This window comes from Rhinolophus sinicus, chromosome 14 (assembly GCF_057876585.1).
Source record: "Rhinolophus sinicus isolate RSI-liver-muscle chromosome 14, RSI-T2T, whole genome shotgun sequence".
NCBI classification, from domain to species: Eukaryota; Metazoa; Chordata; class Mammalia; order Chiroptera; family Rhinolophidae; genus Rhinolophus; species Rhinolophus sinicus.
The window spans coordinates 165,830,268-165,853,249 of NC_142514.1; the positions used below are offsets into that span (position 1 = coordinate 165,830,268).

General features: G+C 40.2%; 2 protein-coding genes across 2 annotated transcripts in view; both read left to right on the plus strand.

Annotated features, from left to right (window-relative positions):
- The first annotated feature begins 1,860 nt into the window (after positions 1 to 1,860).
- LOC109450802 (thyroid transcription factor 1-associated protein 26) lies at positions 1,861 to 2,585 on the plus strand. Its single transcript, XM_019738497.3, is given in 4 exon segments — positions 1,861 to 2,061; positions 2,064 to 2,205; positions 2,208 to 2,421; positions 2,423 to 2,585. Coding segments are annotated over 4 exon segments (720 nt in total).
- A 3,331-nt stretch (positions 2,586 to 5,916) lies between these two features.
- Positions 5,917 to 22,982, plus strand: part of CAT (catalase) — a 28,673-nt gene continuing 11,607 nt past the window's right edge. Inside the window, exons 1-8 of the mRNA XM_019738543.3 lie at positions 5,917 to 6,390; positions 14,262 to 14,433; positions 15,603 to 15,713; positions 16,884 to 17,014; positions 17,456 to 17,560; positions 18,182 to 18,307; positions 19,033 to 19,224; positions 19,681 to 19,833. Of these exons, the coding sequence (XP_019594102.2) occupies positions 6,325 to 6,390; positions 14,262 to 14,433; positions 15,603 to 15,713; positions 16,884 to 17,014; positions 17,456 to 17,560; positions 18,182 to 18,307; positions 19,033 to 19,224; positions 19,681 to 19,833 (1,056 nt within the window). The 5' untranslated portion in view covers positions 5,917 to 6,324. The remainder of the gene's footprint in view (positions 6,391 to 14,261; positions 14,434 to 15,602; positions 15,714 to 16,883; positions 17,015 to 17,455; positions 17,561 to 18,181; positions 18,308 to 19,032; positions 19,225 to 19,680; positions 19,834 to 22,982) is intronic.

The following is a 22,982-nucleotide window of genomic DNA, read 5'->3' on the forward strand; positions in this document are numbered from 1 at the left end:
CTCAAAAGGAGGAGGCATATGCTCCATTGGCTCCTTTGCTCTTTTGTCCCCCTCCCCACTGGCTGGTATGCATTTGTGATCCTGTGAGCTGGAGCAGCCACTTTGGATTCAAGCGACGAAAGCCTCATGTTGAGGATGGCTGAGCTGCCTAACCAGCCCGGTGCCATCTAGGTCTGAGATTTTTGTGTGAGAAAAATAAGCATTTATCTTGTTTAAGCCATTGTATTTTGGGGGTTCTTTTAGCATCTTAGATTATACGTAATAGAGAAGATGTTAATATCTCCATTTTGCAAAAGAGCAATGGAAGCCTACACAGATCAAGTGAATTGTCTGAGGTCACACAGTTTGTAAATGGTCATGGTAGGATTCAAACTCAAGTGCTTTGACCCTGGAGCTGTGAATTTTAACTGTGCATCATGCTGTTTTGCCTCTTAAAGTTCTGCTGACATTTGACGTGGATTTATGGGAAGCAACGGGAGGACAGAGACCTGTCCCAGTCCTCTTAGCCTGTCATTGCTAGCTAGACCAATGGTTCCACTGAACATGTACATTTTATAGCTATTCATTTCTTCATAGATACATAATTCTGTAGTCCTAGTCCATATGGAATGTGTTGATTTATCTATGAGGTTTCTGCATTTTTTGGATTGCCAGAGTTTAAGGATCCATGTCTGGTTTCTGCATACAGATTTAAGCCCAAGGTCAACACAGATGCAATACTCAACAGCTTATATGAGAAAGACAATGGAAATATCTCAAAGACAGCAGCCCTGAGTAATAACTTCAAGCTGGGCATAGCAATCCCAGTAGTTAAATATGAGGGGTTTGCCCAGGCCTTGCAGGATACCGGATGAGGGGAGGGAAAGTGGGTATGCAACAGGAGTCAACACCAGTCCAAGTCAGATACAGAGGCCTGTGTACGTGGACAAATGTGAAACAGGCTGAAATTCAGTTGCAAATGTTCACCTGCTCTCCTGATCCTACTCAAGTCTTCATAGGACCGTGATTAATGAAGTCAGATGTTTAGGGAAAAATGGAAGACATCTCTTCAGGTTTCTGTGGTAAAGGGTGGATCAGGGTCACATCATGCTGATTCCTGGCACTGTATCCAACACCGACACATCCTGCAACACTTCACTTGGCTGTTATGTCCTCAAGGAAGCCTCCCATGCCCTCCTAAGTTCAGGTTAAGTGACCTTCCCAGGTACTACTACAGCAGTTTTAGCTCTTCCTCAGAACACTTTTCACATAGTGGTATCACCTGGTGTTTTGCCTACGAGTGTACCCGTCTCCTTCACTGCTACGTTCCCAGAACCAAGCATGCAGACTGCCTAGGAGCTGGGAGACGTTCTCTAGGTGGAATGAATCCCATGGGATGGTGGTGATGGCTAAATACAACACAAGATCTTGTCCATTCTGAAGAATTTAATAAAATATGCATTTATAGGCATCTAGAATCTAACTACTTGCCTATCTTTAAATATTTACTTCTAGTCCACACTCTCAGTGCTGGTGAGAGTGTAAACTGGCTCGAGTTTTGCAGAAAACAATTAACAATATGTCACAAGGGACTTCAAACATTCATATGATTTGAACCAAAAATTACTTCTAGAAATAGATCCTAAGGAAATAAATACAAAAACAGTATAACGAATATAGGATATTCAGTATATTGTTACTTATAATAGAAAACAAAATGTAATGTCCCAAGTAAAGGAATGTGTTAATAAAGAAAACATCCTTTGATTGCATATTGTACAGTCATGGATGAAGGGAGAGGAAATCACATTTTAGAAGAATATTTAATGACTTGGGGACATTTTCATCCTATAACGTTAAGTGAAGAAAGCAGGATGCAGGATGCAGTGGGTGTGCCATGGTGCCAGTGAGGTCAGCAGCAGGTGGCAGTAAGGGAGTTTTGGGATGGGTGGTGAAGAGGTTTCTCTAGTCAGATTCAGGAATAAGAATGTGAATCAAAGGACATGGCGACTTAACCATACCCATGCATTCGTGGGGAGCGTTCATGAGGGACGAGACTTTGCATTTTGGAGAAAACTGAAGACATTCAACAAAATTACAAGAAACTGTTACGGAAGGTAAAGAAGGTTGAAACCTCACAGGAACCCCAATTCACAGATGGATACCCTGATCATTTGAAACATCTTTAATTAGCTGAAGAGGAAAGACTCAGAAACAAGTTAGAAAAGGTGACCAGCCTTTGTCAGAAAAACAAGTTGATCAGACTTTGCCAGAACAACAACGTAGCATTGACTAGGTTTTGTCTGAAGAACACCCACTGTAGGAAAAGAGTAAACCTCATAACCATTCCAAAGAAAATGTCAATGAAAAAGCACAAGAAGAGTATGAACAGGTACAAGCTAAGTGTACTGCTGAGAAGCAAGAGTTTGGGAGAAAACAAGAGAGAAGCTCAAAGGCTCTACAAAAAGAAGGAAACAGAGGTGTTCAAAATATTGAGCAAAAGGACTAAACAGGGCTAACCAAACTTGAATTTACAAATGAAGTATCTTCAAAAAATATATAAGAAAAAGTTTAAATCAGGCATTTTGTCCTTAGTCAAGGGTTAAACTGTCTGCTGTCTATTGAGTTCTTTTGTATATGTAATGTACCTCCTAACAATTAACTAAAGTTGTCAACATAACTGGATTGCTAAGTTTTACTAAATATAAAATGTCCAAATATTTTTGCTTTTGTAAACAAAATTTTTCTGTACGTACTCTACATAATTTGATTTGCCTCTTATTTATTTGCCTCTGCAGGAAGGATGGACTGAAGAATGGAAAGAACCTTCTATTTGAGTGACAGGTTCAAGCATGTAATACTTTTGTACCACATAAAATTCAGGTAAAATAAAATATTTTGAAAATTAGAAGAAAAGCAGGGCACAAAATTATATATTCTATATGATTCTCTCTCTCTCTTTCTCTGTCTCTCTTTCTCTCTCTCACACACACACTACATACAAACAAGAAAAAATATTGGTAAGAAAGATATCTATTACCATCTATAGATGATTATCTATTTTATATATTAATCTGTATTTTCCAAGCCTTCATTGGTAAGCACATATTACTTTTAAAATAAAAAGAAGTTAAGGTATAAATTCCAAATTCTTGATTCTGTATTCCCTTTTTTCCTCAAACACCCAGATCAACAGCGTGGCCCAAGGGGCCTAGTTGAAAAATGGATTTTAATTTTTCCCTCAGGTCAGTTGCAACTATGGCCATTACCAGATTCCAAGGGACATCTGGGCTACCTCCTCCTAATAATTGTTCTTATTAAAGCAGGAAGATGTGGGAAAGCAAAATAGGCAGAGCAGAGGCTATGAGCCATTATCACTTATAATAAAACTGCTGTCATTTTTAAATGCAAATTCTACTTCCTCCTCCTGCCTACTCAGTCAGGCCTAGTCCACTGTGGGGTGAATCACACAGCTGTGGTGGTGTTCACTGCCCTTCCCTCAAAGGCCTTCTGGATTGTAAAACACCTCTTCTCTTTTACATTGTGTTCTTTTTTTCTCCCTACCCCTGCCTTTACCTCAGAGAATACAATTGAAATATGTGGAATATTCTCAGCCCCTGAGAGGGTGAGTGGAATCAGAACAGAAATGATTATCTTGGTTCCTGTTATTGCTCATGTTGCTTTATATATTTGTCATCCAACAAGACATATGTTCATTCTCTCCATTCTTTTCTTCCAAATACTGATGAAAGAAAATTTGTCTATAAAGGTTCCTGGTTGAGTGTCTGAACTTTTCTCTTAAACATTTATTATATGGCCTACTTTGTAAGCTTGGTTTTAGATTTGGTGTTGTCAGGATTAATAACATTATCTTTTACGCCAGTACATTGTTATTTCATTGGGGCCTGAACAATCAGAGAACAGCATTTCCTAAATAACAATTTCATTCAGTACCAACAAAAATACTCATGTGTTTACATTAATAAAAATAAATCTGGGACCAAGATAAAAATCTGGGACCAAAACCAATCATTTGGAATTACTTTTACGGGGTCAAACAGATTTGGTTTAATGTATTTTTAAACTAGGTCTGATTTTTAGAAATGTTTTTACTTAAACTATATGTAAATTAGAGTCATAAAGCCAATGAATAGAATTCTACCTAAGTAGCTATTATAAATTTATTGTCGTTACTTGTAAGCACACACCTTATTTTAAATAACATACAAGATACGACAGGATCTGAACATGTCTTACTTTTCCGTTTCTCTTTCACTGAAAACAATTCCTTAGGAACCAAACCAACATGAAGGGAAACAGAAAAAACAACACAATACAAAACATAGGGCAATATTTATTTAAAGAACAAAGGTTAACATATGACTTCAGGTCTTTTTTATTGACTTTGTTGATATTTATCTTAGTTAATGTAAAAACTAGATTAGTTTGTTTCTTTCAACATTTATTTATTCAACAAACCATGGGCTCTGGCGTTAAATGGACAGGGCTAGAATCCTGGCTCTATCCCTTAATCATTGTGTAACCTTGAACAAGTTATTTAACCTCTCTATGTCTCTGTTTCATAATTTGTAAAATGAGGGTAATATTAGTATCTAACTCATAGGGTTGTCGGAGGGTTAGCTGAGCAAATGCACACAAAAAGCTTAGAACAGTCCCTGGCAGAGTAAGTACTCAGTCAATTTTAGGTGTGCAGCAATACAACAGAGAACAAATCAAAGTTCCTGCTCTCATGGAGTTTATACTCTAGTGGCAGTGTAAATAGGGTAGGTAGGGAAAGACATCACACAAATTACACAGCTAATAGCATCTTTACAATTGTGTTAAGTGAAATGAAGGAAAAATATGGGATGCTAAAGATCAAAGTGTAATGAAGGAAAAATATGGGATGCTAAAGATTAATCTCTGAGCAGCTTTTCCCATGAAGTGCAAAGGTTAAAGTTTTATGACTTAGATTCTTGATATCACACTTTTATACAATCAAGAACATCTGAAATTTCCACGATCGTATATCCACCCATTATATGTAGTTGTTTGAAAAAAAAATCAAACTTAAAAGTTGAGAACTTTTAATTTGAAGGTGATGGTATATTTATATACAAAGGTCTTTAAAGATAAACTGAGGACTTGAGGGGGGGAAATCATTTAGTCCATTTGATTTCAATGACAAACTAGTCAATGACTTATTTTACTTTCAACATGGCTCTTTAAAGACACATAATTTTTAAAAATTCTTATTCTTAGAAAGGCATTACAGCATAGTGTTCTGGGGTCCAGGCTTTTAAATCAAAAGACCAAGGATCGAGGCTCTGACATTTAGCTAACTTTTAAACTTTAGGCAACTTCCCCCACCTCTCTTAAGCACCAGGTTCTTAATATTTAAAATGGGGGATAACAAAGTTTTCATCATGAGATTGTTGTGACGATTAAATGATATAGTCTGGCAAACAACTAGCAAAGTCTAGCACATAGTAGACACTGAAAAAAGGGGAGCCTAAAAGGCTGACCTTCCTTGTAATGGATTTTAGACTATTTAGACCATTAAGAACTTGTCAATGTTTCATTTTTCTGTGTTTTTTAAAAAAAGGCACATTTTTTTTCCTGTACATATAATCCGTGATAAAGAAAAAAATAATGTGCATTTGAGAGTAAGATTACTTGTTAAGCCTTAATTGCAGAATCGTGTTGGCATTTATTCCAAACTCCCATCAATCTTTCAGTTTTAAATAACACTGATATTAGGGTATGTCAAAACCTCATTGTGCACAGAGGAATTCAATCCAGGATTTCTGACTTTTTAAAGAACGGAGAGCAAATGTGTAGAGTTCAAAGCCCCAACCAGTAGGGCCTAACCATTCCCTCAGCAAAACTGGCAGGATATCAGCATCCGCGTTCTCTACCCCAGGCAGCCAGAAAGATGCTGAAAACCGCAGGCGAGAGTCAAATCCTTGTCTGCAGGGCGCGCCCTGGGTTCATTAATCCCCGGGTTTGGAGGTCGGAAGGGCGTGACTCCCCTCTTCATCACTCCGCTCCCCAGCCTCTCCCAGTCCTCCGGTCCCGCCGGGCTGCAGGATCCCCACCTCCTCACCCCTCGGGCTCCTCACCCCTCCACTCCCGCCCTTATTTAGCTTTAATCCCATCCTGCCTGGCGCTCGAGCGGCCAATCAGGAGGTGGTCCTCCCGAAGGGGCGGGGCCAGGGGCGGAGTGATCGGCGGAGTCTGAGGTCGTCTAATACAGCTCCGGGGTTGTAGAAACGTTGTCCTGCTGAGGGTGGAGACGCGTCAGCTTGGGCCGCCAGCAAAGTTCTGCGACGCTAGTCGGACACCATGGCGGAGAACCGGGATCCAGCCAGCGACCAGATGAAGATTTGGAAGGAGCAGCGGGCAGCGCAGGTACACCCTTCGCTCTCGGGAAAATGGGTCCGCGAGTAACGGCCTTGGCTTCCCCAGCGCGGCCAAGTTCCGGGGGCTGTACCATTGATCATGGGCGGGGGATAGGGGTGGGGTGGGGAGCTGTTTTTGGTTCCAGATGGAGTTACATTTTCGGGAAGGAGGGGAGAGGGTTCTGGGGCGGGGGGCAACGGGCCTGAAGGGTTTGTCGCGAGGGTTGGTTGGTGCAGGTTGTCGCGTGAGCTGGGCGCGGTGGTTGGTTGGTTCCGAATTTTGCACTTTTGCCAGCTGGGACAGAGGTCGTAGTTTGAGGGAGGAATGGAGGCGCCGTGGAGAAAGAGGCAGAGAGCTGCAGCTGCAGGAAAGGCAGTGAGGGGGAAAGCGGGAACAGGCTCTTCTTTGACGTTGCTCAAACAGTAACTACAAGCGTTCATATTTGCGGGGTGCCGTGGGGTTAGGGACCGTGTTTTATCATCTCGATGTCCCTAGCACCGATCATCGTGACTGACAGTACGCACAGCATTAAACGACTAAATAAAATCATTTTTACATCATTATTTCATTTGCACAGAAAAACATGAAGCCTAGCGTTTTAGAGCTAGAAGTGAGATGAGGGATTAATGTGTTTATTCACACCTATTCTTTGCCTGCCTGTGGTAGGCACTGTGCTGGAGGGAGGTGTACAAATTCCAATGAGGCCAGAAGTGTGACATTGAGAAGCTCAAAGTCTAGTCTGGGAGACAAGACATATAAACAGATGATTACCATCCATTGTGGTCAGGGCTCACATAGGGTGTCTCTAAAGGGAGCAACCGACTTTGTCTGACAGGCTTCCCAAAGCAGGTGACATCTGAACAAGAGCTTTAAAGATGAGTAGGATTTCAGCCAAGTGGGGGTACACGAGGCATTCCTGGCCTGTACCCAAGGGTGCAGGAGGTTGGATTAGATAAGAACCCATCTGGTCTGAGTCTTCTTATATCAAATTTAACAAATTGGCCCAAAGAGTCTAAGGGACTTGCCCAATTCTGTGGCAGCTGATTAATAGCAGAGGGAGGACCAGAAGTGTGCTTTTCCTCATCTTTCCTTTTGCTCTTTTTCAAAACCGGGTTAATATAGATGAAATGAGGTATTCATGCTAAGCGCCCATGGATTACTTTCTTTTTGAACCATTGATTTTTGTACTTTTTTATTTAATGCTTCTTTCATGTGGCAAAGATGTTTTAAGATTCATGTTACATGCATCAATAATTTGTTTTTCTTATTGCTGAGTACTTTTCCATTGTATAAATATACCACCATTTGTTTATCCTTTGCTATTTCCAGTGTTTGGATATATTATGAATAAAGCTGCCATAAAAAGTCTTACACGAGTCTTTTTGTGTACATACACTTTCATTTCTCTTAGGAAATACCTAGGAGTAGAATTGCCGGGTTATAGGGTCTGTGACTGTTTTATGATAAACTGCTCAGCCTTTTTCCAAAGTGGTTATACCATTTTACGCTTCCATCGTCAGTGTATGAGTTAACTTGCTCCACATCCTGTCAGATTTTGGTGTGGTCAGTCTTTTGATTTTAGCTATTCTGGTGGTTGTGAAGTGGTAGCTCATGGAGGTTTTCATTTTCATTGCTCTCACGATCAGTGGTGCTGAGTGTTATGTGCTGCTTGACAATTAGTATATGTTCCTTGGAAGTATCTGTTCAAAACTGTTGTTCTTTAAAAAACTGGATTGTCTTTTTATTATTGATTCGTACCCCATATTTTAAGTTAAATCATATGTGGGCTAAGTGTTATAATAATAGATGCTAAAATAAATAATGATATAAACATATTAGAAATTTGTTTCTCTTACTTGATGAGCCTGTTTTGAGGTTTAAAGGGGAAGTGAATACTCTGCTGCTCAGTTACTGAGGTCTCCAGGCTGAAGGACGCTGTTCCTATGTTAACACATGGCTTTTAAGGTTGCCCTGGGCGTCATTGTCCAGCCACAGAAGATTATGAGCATGGAGGAGTGTGTGTGGGAGGTTTAGGAGCCAGGCTGGAAGTGGGTCACTTCTCACATTCCATTGGCTAGAACTCTGTCACATGGTCGCACCTAACTGTGAGGGAGGCTGGGAAATGTAGTTTACTTCTGTGTCTAGGTAGATGACATTACTACATTATCGAAATCATACATTCCATGTTTGTTGAAAATCTATCTAGCCATTGTCTTGTGGTGTGAATGGCAAACAGATATAATCTCTTTTTAAAGGTTACTTCCTTTTTACTTTCTGACATTAAAATATTCTTTCAGTTAGAAAATTATGACAGTAATGGATGGTATGTTTTTTTTTAAAATCTCTTGCTTGGGAAATGCTTTTATATAAGTGGGCAGCTATGCATCAATATCCTCCCTCTCACTCCCCAAATTGTTTTTACTTTTACTGGACTGTGAGAGCTTTAAGTTTTGGAACTAGTATTGGAGGTCACTGTGTTGTCTCCTCCTTCCTCAAGACCCAGATGCAGAATGCCAAGAGGGCGTATGATCCTTTGGAACCAGAGTGTCAGCTAATGTGAAAGCAATTTATTGGGCGTCTCCTTTTGTGGACAGATTTTGTTGCTGACGAGTGAACCGGTACCTTTTAAATTTTAATAAGTGAGCATTGCATCAAATGTGTTCATAGGTATGACTTGGATCTTCTCAAAGATCTTTATTTCTCTTTTTCTCAAAATACGTTGAGGGGAGGGAGGTGGGTTCTCCAAGTAGTCACTTTGGATGGAACTTAAATGGGAACTTCGTTGCTCACTGCCTAGAATGCCATGGGCTCTTCCTTGGGCATACTTAGGCTTAATTGGTGACCTCAGATCCCTCAAAAATTGGAGAATTTGAATATTTCAAGCCTTACCTTTTAGAACAGTTCCCTTTTTACCTGGGAGAGAGGTTGGGTCTTAGTGCATCCTTTCCTGTCAGTGAATCATAAGACAGAGTCTGTGAGGGTCTATGTATTTTTTAAGGTAACTTGATGATAACCACATTGATGTAACACTACCAACATTTGGAATAGAGAAGGGGTGACTGATAACTCCCTGTGCACATGTGCTTTCCTTTGAACTACTCAGGAATGGAATTGCTGGGCCATAGTGTGTGTGGGGGGGAGGCATGCCTATTAAGTAGTGGAATAAAAATTTTAAGCTTTCATTTCTATTCGCCAATATCTAGACCACGCCATATTTTTTCTCCAGGCAAGAAAAAAAGGCTGATTGCAAAATATAAAAAAAGCAAATATTTGTTTTTGTTTATTTTCTCTTCATTTTTGTTCTTTATTTTCTTTCTGAGTATTGTGACTACTGTAGTTTCTATTGCAAAGAGCAAAGAAATTTTTTACATTTGTGGATCAATTATCCTTCATTTTTTGAGTGAGTGTTTGTCCTCCCTCTTATTCTGTACTTTTTCTTCCATTTTTTTTTAAATTAAAGTTTATTGGGATGACAATTGTTAGTAAAGTTACATATGTTTCAGGTGTACAATTCTGTAATAACATCATCTATATATCATATTGTGTGCTCACCACCCAGAGTCAGTTCTTCTTCCATCACCACATATTTGATCCCTTTTACCCTCATCTACCACCTCCCTCCCTGGGTAAACACTAAACTATTGTCTGTGTCTATGAGTTTTTGTTTCTTCATTTGTTTGTCTTGTTCCTTTGTTGTTTTTAGTTTTATATCCCACATATCAGTGAAATCATGGTTCTCGACTGTTTCTGTCTGACTTATTTCGCTTAGCATTATAATCTCAAGATCCAACCATGTTGTCACAAATGGCACTATTTCATTTTTTCTTATGGCAGAATAATATTCCATTGTGTCTATATATACCACTTCTTTATCTAGTCATCTATCGAAGGACACTTTGGTTGTTTCCATGTCTTGACCACCATAGATAAAGCTGCAATGCTATGAGTATTGTTGTTTTGAGGTTTGAGTGTGTCTAATAAATAAGACCTCGCACACACATCCCATTTCCAAGCTGAGAGAGAATAAAGGAGTCAACGTGATGGATGGGTGGAGATCAAAATTTACCTTTATTGCTGGTAGAGGCTTGATTGGACAATGTAGCTTAGCAGTTTTAGCCAAGAGGGCTTGGTGAAATTGCACCCAAATTGAATTTATGCTCTGCCTTTAGGCAGCTCTGGATATTACCAGCCCCACCCCTCCCCCCAGGGTTGGGGCTGCAGGAAGAATGCGTGCTGCCTGTGGCCTGGCCTGCTGGCTTCTAAAGAGGGAAGTGTGGAGCCCCTGTGCAGGCCTGGATCTTTTTCGCAAACTGTTGCGTCAGGGAAATCTCCCCACTTGCCAGGATCTGGGCAGAGGGCTGGAGCACTGCTACCCTGCTAACCACCCGCACCCTCCCCACCAACACCCCCACCCCCCCAAAAAAAATTGAAAGCCAGGCTAGTCTTTGGTTTTCTGTACATGGATGTGTTCACTGTGGGTACTTGATGAGTCTTTGTTGAATAAATGTAGAGTGTTAGGCAGTAATTTGCTAGATAATATCAGGTATGTTGTGTATTGATCTCTGAGAATGTGAAGCTATCATTTGACTCCTTTGGGATTCAAAGCTAAGGGTTGGTTGTAATACTCTTTTTCAACTTAAAAACAGAATATGATGTTTAGTAAGTTCTTGCGACTTCTGTGAGCAGAGGGCACTAATCAGTGGAAACTATAAACTACCGTGTTTCCCTGAAAATAAGATCTAGCCGGACCATCAGCTCTAATGCGTCTTTTGGAGCAAAAATTAATGTATGACCCGGTCTTATACTACATTATGTTAGATAAGACCCGGTTTTATAGTAAAATAAGTCCAAGTCTTATATTAATTTTTGCTCCTACAGATGCATTAGAGCTGATGGTCCGGCTAGGTCTTATTTTTGGGGAAACACGGTGTTTCACCAGAGGAAGCCAACCTTCTACTCCTCCCAGGAAAATTTATACATTCATGCCTTGGCTTGAGTGAAAAAATGAAAAAGAGCAAAGCCAAAATGGAATTTAACTTTGAGTCCTTACTTGTAGTCATGGTGCTAGTTTTTAGCCAAACCAGAGTACTTTGCCAATTTCCGCAGCAGTTTTCATAAAATTTTGTCTAAACGTGTTTGATCAAAATTTGAAGTTATAAGTTCAAATAGTTCCCTTTTATTTTTTGGAGGGGAGATGTGGGGAGAGGGATAGACTGTTGCTGCTTTCTCCTATCGAAATAATCTTTCTTGGCCATTTCATATTGGTCCAAAGTGTAATTTATCACCTGTTGAATCCACAAGCATTTTGTTGTACACTTGTTGATAACTGAGCATCGTGTCAGGTGTCAGGGATAGAGATGTAAAAGAAGAGACTGTCTCGAGAGGAAAAACTGAGGTAAATAGGCGATTATGGTATTTTATTTTATGGGGCACCAAAAGAAAGAAGACAGCGAGCGCCCTGTGGGCTAGTCTAATTCAAATTCCTACATTGGGTGGGAGGGAGGGCCCATGGTGGCAAAATTCCAGCATTCCCACTCTAGGATTCGTGATTCGGTGTCTTCAGGGGAGTCCGTCTCATTCTTTAGCTCTTCCCTTATTCATTCATCCAACTGCTCTGCATCTGCCTTCTTGGGCAAGTTTTTATTTTTGACCTTATCACCATGACCTGGTCTTGAGGGGAATGTGGTCTCATCTCTTCTTAGCAGCAGCCTTTTCCCTGTTTTAGGGATGAAAGGATGTAAATGACACTGTGATCTACTAACCTTTTCCCTTTTACTGTGTTTCTTGGTATCCTTTCTCAGAGTCTTCTCATTTTTGGAATGTCCCCTTTATTTTTTTTCGGTTTCCTTTATTGCCTTGTTTAGATGATGAAAAGACTCTTATTTCAATTGCGGATCACCCAAAAGCCTTCGGTCAGCAGTTCTAAATCCTGGCTTCACTTTGGAATCACCTGGGGAGATGAGAAAAAATCCCACGCTCAGGCCTCACCCAAACTAATTACATAAAATAAATCTCTAGGAGGGTGAATCAGTCATCACTATGCTTTAAAAAGCTCCCCAGATGATTCCAGTGAGAGCCAAGGTTGAAAAAATCAAGGTTTTAGGTTTACACTGAAGGTGAGGTTACGCAGTTACACGCTTCCTTTTTCTGATCCATGTTCTGCTTTAAATCTTCAATGGAAGGACAGTGTCACATGTATTAGCACATGTATATCTCCCAAAGAGAGTGGCGTGATTGGGTGGTAACTGCTGACTGGACCTTTAAACTTGTGTATAGTTTGGAAGTGTTTGCTGCTGGAGGGGAATAGGGTAGGGTGAGAAAATGTGGACAGATTCCTACATGTCTGTCATGGTTTCTGGAAAGTAAGACCCAGAATGCTTTGCTTCTGCTGTCAGGTAACTTGCTCACAGCCCAGTGAAGTGGTAGCATATAGGTGCCTCGTACGTGGCTTGCATTTTGCGTACGTTTAGCTCTTTTAAGCCACATACTAACTCTGGGAGGTACTTATTTTTTGTCCATTCTGCAGATAAAAAATTGAGACTCAGAAACAATGAGTAACTTGCTAGTAGCTTCACATCTGGTAGTCGGCAGAGCTGGAGTTGGACCCCGGCTCTGTGATGCCAACATTCGTGATTTCTCCATGTTGACCTCTTCCCATTCCATTGCGAATAGAATTCTAGTGAGTAAGGGGGGTTTATTAGTGTGTGTGAGTCTTGTTCATTAATTTTGCAAGTTCCAAAATCTCTCTTATTCAGTACATTTTCTCAAAGAGCTCATGGTACTTTTACAGTGTTTTTTTAGGTGATTTCCCCCTCCCCCAAATATCCCCTTCTAGAGAAGAAGCAGGTATTGACTTTATTTTAATATTCAGGACAGATGTGCATGGAGAGTGAAAGTTATATACTCCACTCCAGGTTCGTGGAAATTCTGAGCATAGTGCTTTTCTGGGTATGTGAAGCTGGTACCACTGACTTTTGTCACTAGACCTCTTTGAGTTGTTCTCCCAGGATGGAGGTACTTTAGTTTTGCTTTCCCCACACATCTCCCTGATTTCCCAGTGACCAGGGGAGGATATTGCAGAGGCACTTGTCTGTGGTCAAAAGTAGAGTTGATGACCATCGAACAAGATGAAGCTAAGAACTGCCCAGGATCTTGTGGGGCTTAAAAAAAACACTGCTCCTGTCCTAGAGAAGGGACAGCTGCGAGGCTTCTGATGTAACTGAAATTGGAGAATTGAGTGGATTAAAACGAATTCTTTATCACAGTAAAATAACCTATCCCATTTCAGACATTTGACATCTTTAGAAAATTAATACCATAAAAGTCATTGACTTTTTTTTTAATTGAAAAGAGATGTTGCAAAAAGCAGGTATACACTGCTTGAGAGAAATGAATGCACTGTACAGGATGACCCACTTTAATATCTACAGCAGTAGTAAAGATTTGGGAGTTCTGATTAAGCATTAACGAGCGTAGCTTCTCCAGAGATCATCTTCTCACTATGAGTTTGGACACTGAGTGTGAAGCACATATGATCCCTTTTTGGGGATCTCTATCTGGGGGGGTGTCCTATGTGGAGCCTGGTGGCTCCATCTAGAGCAGGAACCAAGCAGGTTGGCGGGTTATTGATTCCTCTGTCTGTTCTTCGGAGCAGATTTCTTAGCAGATGGGTGTTGAGATTTCTGAAGGACTTCTGAGACCTGGCTATCAATTTCAGGCAATGGTATATCTTGTATTTCAGTACTTTGGACACAGGAAATTTAGAAAGACTTTGGCAGAAGGTATAAAAATTGCAAAACCATGCACCTATGACAATGTAAATTAATGGGTTTTTTGGGTTACTGACTCTCCTGCCCTTTTTTCCTTTCATGTTCACTCAGCAACCTGATGTCCTTACCACTGGGTCCGGTAATCCAATCGGAGACAAACTTAATATTATGACAGTCGGGCCTCGTGGGCCCCTTCTCGTTCAGGATGTGGTTTTCACTGATGAAATGGCGCACTTTGATCGGGAGAGAATTCCTGAGAGAGTCGTGCATGCTAAAGGAGCAGGTGAGAGCTGCGTCTGCTTGTTGTAAACGAATTGTTTCATAACCCCTGGGTTAAAAATTATTTCTCAGAAGGTTGGAGCTCCTTTAATAGGAGTGCCAAGTCTCCCTTCCTGGGAGGAAGGGAAAGATGTCCATTGCAAGAGGAATTAGTAATTAAGTGATGCTTATTTCCCTGGACTGAACAGTATATATAAAATTCTTTATTTTACTAAAAATAAAAGTAATCTTCCTTTTCTTCCATTCTGCAGTTTATTGAAGAAATAAAAATGTGGATATACAGACACAGACATACTGTAACTGTAACTAGATTTTGATGGTGCACTAACTGAATAAATACTGGGATGAACTGGGCAAAATTGAGTTACTTGTGTTAGGGTGGTGGGTTTGTGGTGATTTTTCCTTCTTGTCCAAAACGTCTGTAAAATTTTCCCCTTGCTTTTATTATAGAGACAAAAGATGGAGTTGGTGTTTCAGAGAAAAGCTAAAAACTCAGGAAAAATAAAACCCAATAGAAAAGAAGAAAAAGTTTTTCTATTAGCTGCTTATGTGGACTCCTAATTAGGACTTCCTGATTTCTTTGTTTCCGCTTCTTCTGTTTTCTCCAGCTTTTTTTGCATGACTTTTCCATGATGACTTTGATATTTTGTTCAGTTTGTTGTTTGGCTCCGTGGTGTCCTTCCTAAGTATTCAATCTATTTCTTTCGTTCTCTGTGATTTCTTTTCTCCTCCCTGGTCCTACCTGTACTTTAGGGTCCTCTCTGGCCCTGTGTCATTGGGTCATCCTTGACCGTGATTAATTACTTCCAGGCCCACTCCTCTCCTTCTCTTGGCTCCAGCTGCAAAGCCCTGAGTTAGCACTGAATGATAATAGAGCTTTGCATTTTACTCTCTTTTTTTTTTTTAAGGAGGGTGCAGCAGACAGTGGCCCATGGGGTGGGGATCGAATGGGGAACCTGGTGTTATCAGTGCTACGCTCTAACCAACTGAGCTAACTGGCCACCCCCTACTTTCCTCATTTTGTGTTTGGACATCTCCCCTTCTCCTGTCATATTGGAAGCTCCCAGAAGGCTCGTGCTAACCATTAGTTTCTCTTGTCACCCAGATCCCTATGGAGGGTCTGATAGACTGAGTGATGATGTCATGATGAGGATTTCTGTGTTTTCTCCTTAGGGGCTTTTGGCTACTTTGAGGTCACGCACAACATTACCAAATACACCAAGGCAAGGGTGTTTGAGCACATTGGAAAGAGGACTCCCATTGCAGTTCGCTTCTCCACTGTTGGTGAGTCTGTCCGATTGCATGCCTGGTATTGCTTAACTCAACACTGTACCACATTTGGGGGCACTTATAACTTAATTTCAAGAAAACCTTATTAGAAGATAGACAATAAGCACTTCTGCAAATTATACTCAAGTTTTATAGTAGAAAAAATATTTTGAGACATGTAGGAAATTACTTATAATTCTGTTTGTTGAGGTCTTAGGAAATCACACTTGTGCAGAGGCCACCTCTGCAATTCTGTAATGTTTGCAAAGAACTTTTCTACAAGTGGTTGCCTCAAACGGAAGTGTGGAGTTGGGGCTCTTATTAAAAAACCAAGATAACAGCTGCCCTTTATTGAGAATTAACTCTATGCCATCTATGGTTAGGTGCTTTAGATATATTAGCTGTAATCTAATCTGTGGATTTACATTGCAAAGTGGGATTATTTCTATTTCCGAGCGGTGAAGTGATTTTTCCTATGTAACAGAGCTAGTAAGAATTAGATCTATCATACTGCACTCAACACACCGTAATGTTGTGATTCTGTTTCTATTTCAGTCTGTGTTTGTGCATTTTTAAAAATACTTTGGCATGCCAAAATAAACAAAATTAAGAATAAGAACCCATATTTTAACTCATTTTCTTAATATTAACCTCATCATTTTGACAGCTCATGTATTCTCTTTGTTCACTACCTTAATTTTTGTAGTTATTCTCGTCCCTTATTTTAATTACCTATTTGAACACATCTATCTTACGATGTTAAATGGACAGTCTTTTCAGCTGTTATTACGTAGATAGGCACACCTCAGAGATATTGTGGTTTTGGTTCCAGACCACTGCAATAAAGCGAGTACTGAAATAAAGTGAGTCATAGTCTTTTTGCGGGTGGAGGGTCTTGCTTTAATTTGTAAAAAAACACAACATCTGTGACACTCAGTAAAGTGAAGCGCAATAAAACAAGGTATGCCTGTACTCTCGTATTACTCTCAATTAATTCTTTTGTTTCATTTGTAGACCAATTTAGCTGGTGGGTGGTAGAAATAATAACCTAGACACTTTAATACCTAATGTCCTTCTAGGAAATGGATTGGAAAGGTTAGACCTCAATGTTTTTTTATGACTTTAGGCTTCTTGGATGCAAAATACTCTGGCTTATGGTTCATTTTGTCCATATGAATCTTTTAGCTGGAGAATCAGGCTCTGCTGACACAGTTCGTGACCCTCGTGGGTTTGCAGTGAAATTTTACACAGAGGATGGTAATTGGGATCTTGTTGGGAATAACACCCCCATTTTCTTCATCAGGGATGCCATACTGGTAGGTGGTATTTTGTTGATTTAAATTGATTTCAAATGCTCTGTATCGATTGGGATTTGGGGGGAAGCCCCGGGAAAGGCGGAAAGAAGAGAATTTGGGTTGGCTAGATTGGCTTTTAAAACACATTGTTCTGTATTTTATATCTGTTTATAAGATCAAATAATAATCACCATTGGTTTTAGATTTGGCATTTCAGGATTCACTGACTTCATGGGAATAGTCCAGTTTTCCTTTCAGTGTGTGGAAGATTAATAAAAAGAGGTACTTTGCCCTAGGAACAGGTAGAGGGTAAAATTCATTTTAGGGTTTGGCAGTTTAAAGTTCTAGGATGATATTGTTCATAATATCATAATAATCCATAAACCTAGCAATAGGCATTATATAACATAAGACGCCATATTTCCTGTAAACTTATTTTTTTCTCTTTCTTTTCCCATTTAGTTTCCGTCCTTTATCCACAGCCAGAAGAGAAACCCTCAAACACACCTGAAGGATCCGGACATGGTCTGGGATTTCTGGAGCCTGCGTCCCGAGTCTCTGCATCAGGTGCGACCACTTCTTTTTTACTGTTATGAGTATAATATATCACCTAGGATGGAACTGTAATTAGGCCTCATAACGTCTTTCTCCAGTTTTGACTATTTTATTGGAATTGGTTTCTGACTTTCTTTTTGGGAGGCTTCCTCAGATTTCTTGATCTTGAAATTTGTAATGACCGATTTTGTTAATCTTGCCCCATTCGTAGCCCTTAAGTGATACTAGAAACATTATCAGTTGATATTTAGCAATATTAAGGATTAAAGCCTCTAGTATGAAGTAAAGCTTTTCGTATTTGGGAAATGAGGTAAAAATAGTGCCAAACAAATTTGCTATTAAAATAAATTTTGAATAAAAAGTTAAGTCTAGTTTTCAGATTCGTTTTAGCTTTTCTTTGTAGGATTTTGAGCCCTGAGGTTAATGATTTATCTGTCATTCTGCTTTAAAATTCTTTTTCTTTTTCTTTCTTTTTTTAAAAATAAATGATAATAATGGTAACTCTTGCTGTGGGTACTTGGCTAGTATGTTCCATGTCATTAAGGGAGTTTTCTGGAAATTTAGGACTGTCTTAAAAATCTAGGATGTTTTGATTTAAACTAGAATTTTTAGGCTTTATTTTTTGTTCCTTAGGTGTCCTTCCTGTTCAGTGATCGAGGGATTCCAGATGGACACAGGCACATGAATGGATACGGATCCCATACTTTCAAGCTGGTTAATGCAAATGGAGAGGCAGTTTATTGCAAATTCCATTATAAGGTACACGTTCCCTTTGGGGCAGGGTGCCCCATCTCCTTACCTCTGAGGATTTGGCAAAGATCAAGGCCTCTCCTACCTTTCCCTTAACTCCACCCCCAAGGATGAGAAATATTGATCTCTTTGGTTAATACCATGAGTGTTTTGTTGGCCACCACCCAAGTGAATAGATGCACGCTGCCCAATTAGAAGAAGTGTGTGTAGTCTCTTTTTGGTCTCCTTTTCATGTGGTCAGAGAAGACCACACAGTTGCTGTCAGTAGTCAAGCTTGCTTCTTCTGGACCCTGGGAGCTCTGCCATACACATTTGGGAAAGTGTTCCTTTTCTGTGGCTCTCTGCTTTAATGGTTCCGGTGCCGGAAGGTGCACACTGAAATTCGTTTCTCCCTGGAGAGAGTAGATCGAAGGTTTTGGTTTGTGCTCAAATGTGAGGAGATAATACAGGCCTCTAGGTGAGATCAAAGGAGGTTTCTCCCTGGGTTAGCCTACCTTTCTACAGTTCTTTGTTGAAGTTTAGAGTCAGGCATTACCAAACAGTAAAGTATCATGCTTGACATGTCTTAGCCCTGAGTCACGGTTCTGAGCACAGATATCTTTTTGGGTCCAGGATGGAAATAAGGCAGAATTAGAGCATCCTGTTGGTAAATACCTGTCTCACCATTACTTTCGAAATCTGATGCTATCTTTCCAAAAACATTTCAGCTTGAACTTCTTTCTTTTGTTCTGTAGACTGACCAGGGCATCAAAAACCTTTCAGTTGAAGAGGCAGCAAAACTTGCCCAGGAAGATCCTGACTATGGCCTCCGGGATCTCTTTAATGCCATTGCCACAGGCAACTGCCCCTCCTGGACTTTTTACATCCAAGTCATGACCTTTAAACAGGCAGAAACAGTTTCATTTAATCCCTTTGATGTTACCAAGGTGAGTGAGTTAACGACTAAATTGTTTTCTGTTTTAAGTCTCTTCGTACCTAATTTTAACAAATTTCCAGTCAAGCACTTATCATGATAAGGAAGTCACGTACAAACTGCAGGGGTACCACTTTAGAGTGTCCTCGCTTGTGAATGAATGCTCACCAGTTCCTGTTTGGTAAGATCATTGCAGTCATCTAGGGGGCTTGATATATTGTTAGCAAGGAACAAATTTTGTAAAGATGATGTACTTTTGCCTAGGGAAAGTGTCAGTATTTACCGTTTACTATTGTAAAAGAGTCAACCAATGCATTCACCTTAAGTTCTTATCATTTTATTGGATTCACCATTATTATTTTCACTTACTATCATTGGTTTCCTTATATTTGAAAGCTGGCATTTTTGTGGGTACTTTAATTTCCTTCAATTGGTTGTCTTGTAATTGGGACTATGCCGTTATTTTTAGATTTGGCCTCACAAGGACTATCCTCTTATCCCAGTTGGTAAAATGGTCCTGAATCGGAATCCAGTGAATTACTTTGCTGAAGTTGAACAGTTGGCCTTTGACCCAAGCAACATGCCCCCTGGCATTGAACCCAGCCCTGACAAAATGCTTCAGGTAAACCTGGGGGGCTGAGAGGTACTGTGGCGGTAGTGCGTGTGAGTGCCTGCTTGCACGTGTGCATACGCGCGCACATACACAGTGTAATTTGGCATGGTCTTTGTATGAAGAATTAACTAGAACATCACTTAAACTTTCATCTGGGTTCGTAGTTCCTGTGGGACTGACCAAAACATTTTGAGATGGGTATCACAGTAAAAACCAAATTTCGTATTAAAGTCCCTCCATAGATTAAGACTTCGACATTTAGTCTCTTAATTAAAAAAAAAAAAATCGTATTAGAAATGTCTCAGGTATTTGCAGAGTAAAGCACTCTTTGTCCAGTCTGTAGCTGACAGGAGGGAATATCATTCATTGATTATAACGCCTTGGTCGGCATAACTTTATTCATTTCCCGTTCTGTGGTGATGCTTGAATTTTTCTATCTATAAAAAGAGATCCGGACATGATTTTTCCAAACTAAATTTGTGCTCTCAGTGATTAAAAGCAGTGGGTTAATTTAACCATTTGTCTTGGTAATGTTCCTAGGCATTCAGTACTTTGTTTTTTCTCACTTTCCATTTTGCTCTTTCAAGAGTACAAAGAGTGAAAAATCTTCTTGGGACTAGAAGTCAGTAGGAAAATCATTAGCTTAATAATTATTGAGTAAATCAATCTTTTGCATTTTTTGGACTATGACGATGAAACAAAAGTTAAAGATTACACCCTAGATCAAACTGCAGGGACTGATGGCTCTTATGTAAGCATCTGATTCCAGTTCAGGTGTCACTCCTTGAAGGCAAGCTAAGAGTCCCTTGTTTATTTAATAACTTTTTTGCTTTGACATTGGGAACATTTGAGACTTTTATAGAAAATAAGTTTTCTATGAGTTTTTAGTGCAATGTAACTAATATAAATTGAATACCTATCTACTTACTGTGTGTGATAGACCATCCTGGCTGCTATAACAGATACAAAAACACAAGACAACTATAACGTAAGGCATCATGCTGTGGTGAATCAGGAGAAAGCTTGTCTGATAGGAGGACGATGACAAAGTCTCGAGAAGGAGGTAGCATTTGGGATGGCTTTTGAAAGATGGACAGGATTTTGATTTTCCACAGAGGTCAAATGGGGCAGGAGGGGGACATCAGGAGAGACACAGAGGTGGATGGTGTCGGGTATATTTAAATTGTAAACAGTCCGCTCTTTCCTAAAGGAAAGAAATAAGATTGGGTACACTGAGCATATGTTGGAAGGGACCTCAGCGCTTGAGTAGCAGTGTGTACAGTTGTCCTTTCTAGGAAAAGAAAAGTTTCCTTCAGTTTTGAGAAATGTGATCTGGTATGTTGTATCAAGTAGAATCATTCTGATTGGTGATAAAAAGAAGAGGGAACTGGGGTTGGGACTAGAAAAGGGAAGTCAAGACGATTACAGAGGGTAAACAGAAGTGCTCACATTGGAACCGGGGTGCAGAGGAAGCCAGATAACGTGACCCTGAGTCCCGAGCCTCCTCTGCCTGGGTGCTGGAAGGGAGCTGAACTATGAGCAGGAGCAGTTTATGGGATTTGCCTTTGCCAAGGCACAAAATTGTCCTGGCTAGACCTAAGACTGTATAACCCTGGTATTGAGGGAACAGGTTCAGGAATAAAAGGTTACCCAAAGGCTTTTCACAAGAATCCAGGGTTACCATGGGTCTCTGGGACCACAGTGAGTGACACTGAGTGCTCCAATTAGAAGAGCACTGGGGCATTGGATGGAGGCCTAAGCCCCGGGAAAAGGACCACACAGCAAATACAGCGAATACATACATATTCTCTACCAACAAAAAAACTAATGTGTCGGGCATCTCATTGAAACTGTGAGAAAGAGAGTTCTGGAAAAAGGATGATAAATGGAAATCCTATAATTCTATTAGTGAATTGAAGTATATGAACGAATCATAGAATTTCTATTAGTATTAATTTCAATTATGGCAAACACATATTTTAAATTGTGTGTTCTGTCTTTATAGTTTTTTAAAATAGAGTTTAAAAAAGTGTTTGAAAGAGCTTTAGTAGGTTCAGTCAGGATATCAGTTCCTAGCCTGGTTTTCCCTACAGCTTCTTAGGTCTTTGAGCTGTGAATTGTAATGCATGAACCATGTTCCGGCCCGTGCCGGGAGGGACGTGGTACGTAGTTAGCCGTTGGGCGACTCGTGAGGAATTGGTTAAGGTTTTCTAAGTGGGTAAGTAATGTAGTCTGCATGGGGCCCTAGGAAAATTATTTTGGCAGGAATGTGTGGGGAGCCACTGTTGGAGGAGGGGCTGGGAGTGGAGAGCTAGTTAGCAGGACTTTGGAATTGCTCTGATGAGAACTTGCGCATCCCAGGGTGGTAGTAGTTGTACAGGCATGGACAGTCTTCTCAGCCACCTTTCCGCAGGTCACAGTGATACATGGTAAGGCTTTGTTATTCCAAGTGGCAAGCCAGACGGAGCCTGGGGAAAAGACACAGTAGTAGAATGTAAGTCACTGAGAGACTGTCTCCTGAGTACCTGATGTAAAGCAGCCTTCCTTTACTCTCAGACTGCAGTTTACCAGGAATGGAGAAGATGGTGTCCTGATTGCCCGAGTGGGAGAACTTTGTTCTGCTTTCTGGGCCAGGACCAGCAAGGGGGCTCGGGCACAGGGCCTTGGGTGAGGCCTAGTTGCTGTCAGGGTATACTGTGTTTCCCCGAAAATAAGTAAGACCTAGCCGGACCATCAGCTCTAATGCGTCTTTTGCAGCAAAAATTAATATAAGATCCAGTATTATATATTATATTATATTATATTATATTATATTATATTATATTATATTATATTATATTATATTATATTATATATTGTATTATATTATATTATAATGACCTGGTCTTATATAAGACTGGATATTATATTATACCCCGTCTTATATTAAAATAAGACCGGGTCTTATATTAATTTTTGCTCCAGACGCATTAGAGCTGATGGTCTGGCTAGGTCTTATTTTCAGGGAAACATGGTAGCCTTGCTGTGTCCATTTCCCAACGTTGGCTCTCTATCTGTATGTGGGGTAGCGTTGCCTTATAAACACAAGGTGACACAAAACCGGAATTACATGATAGAGGCTATATCCAGGAACTGCTTGCTTGTGGCTCAATAGTATC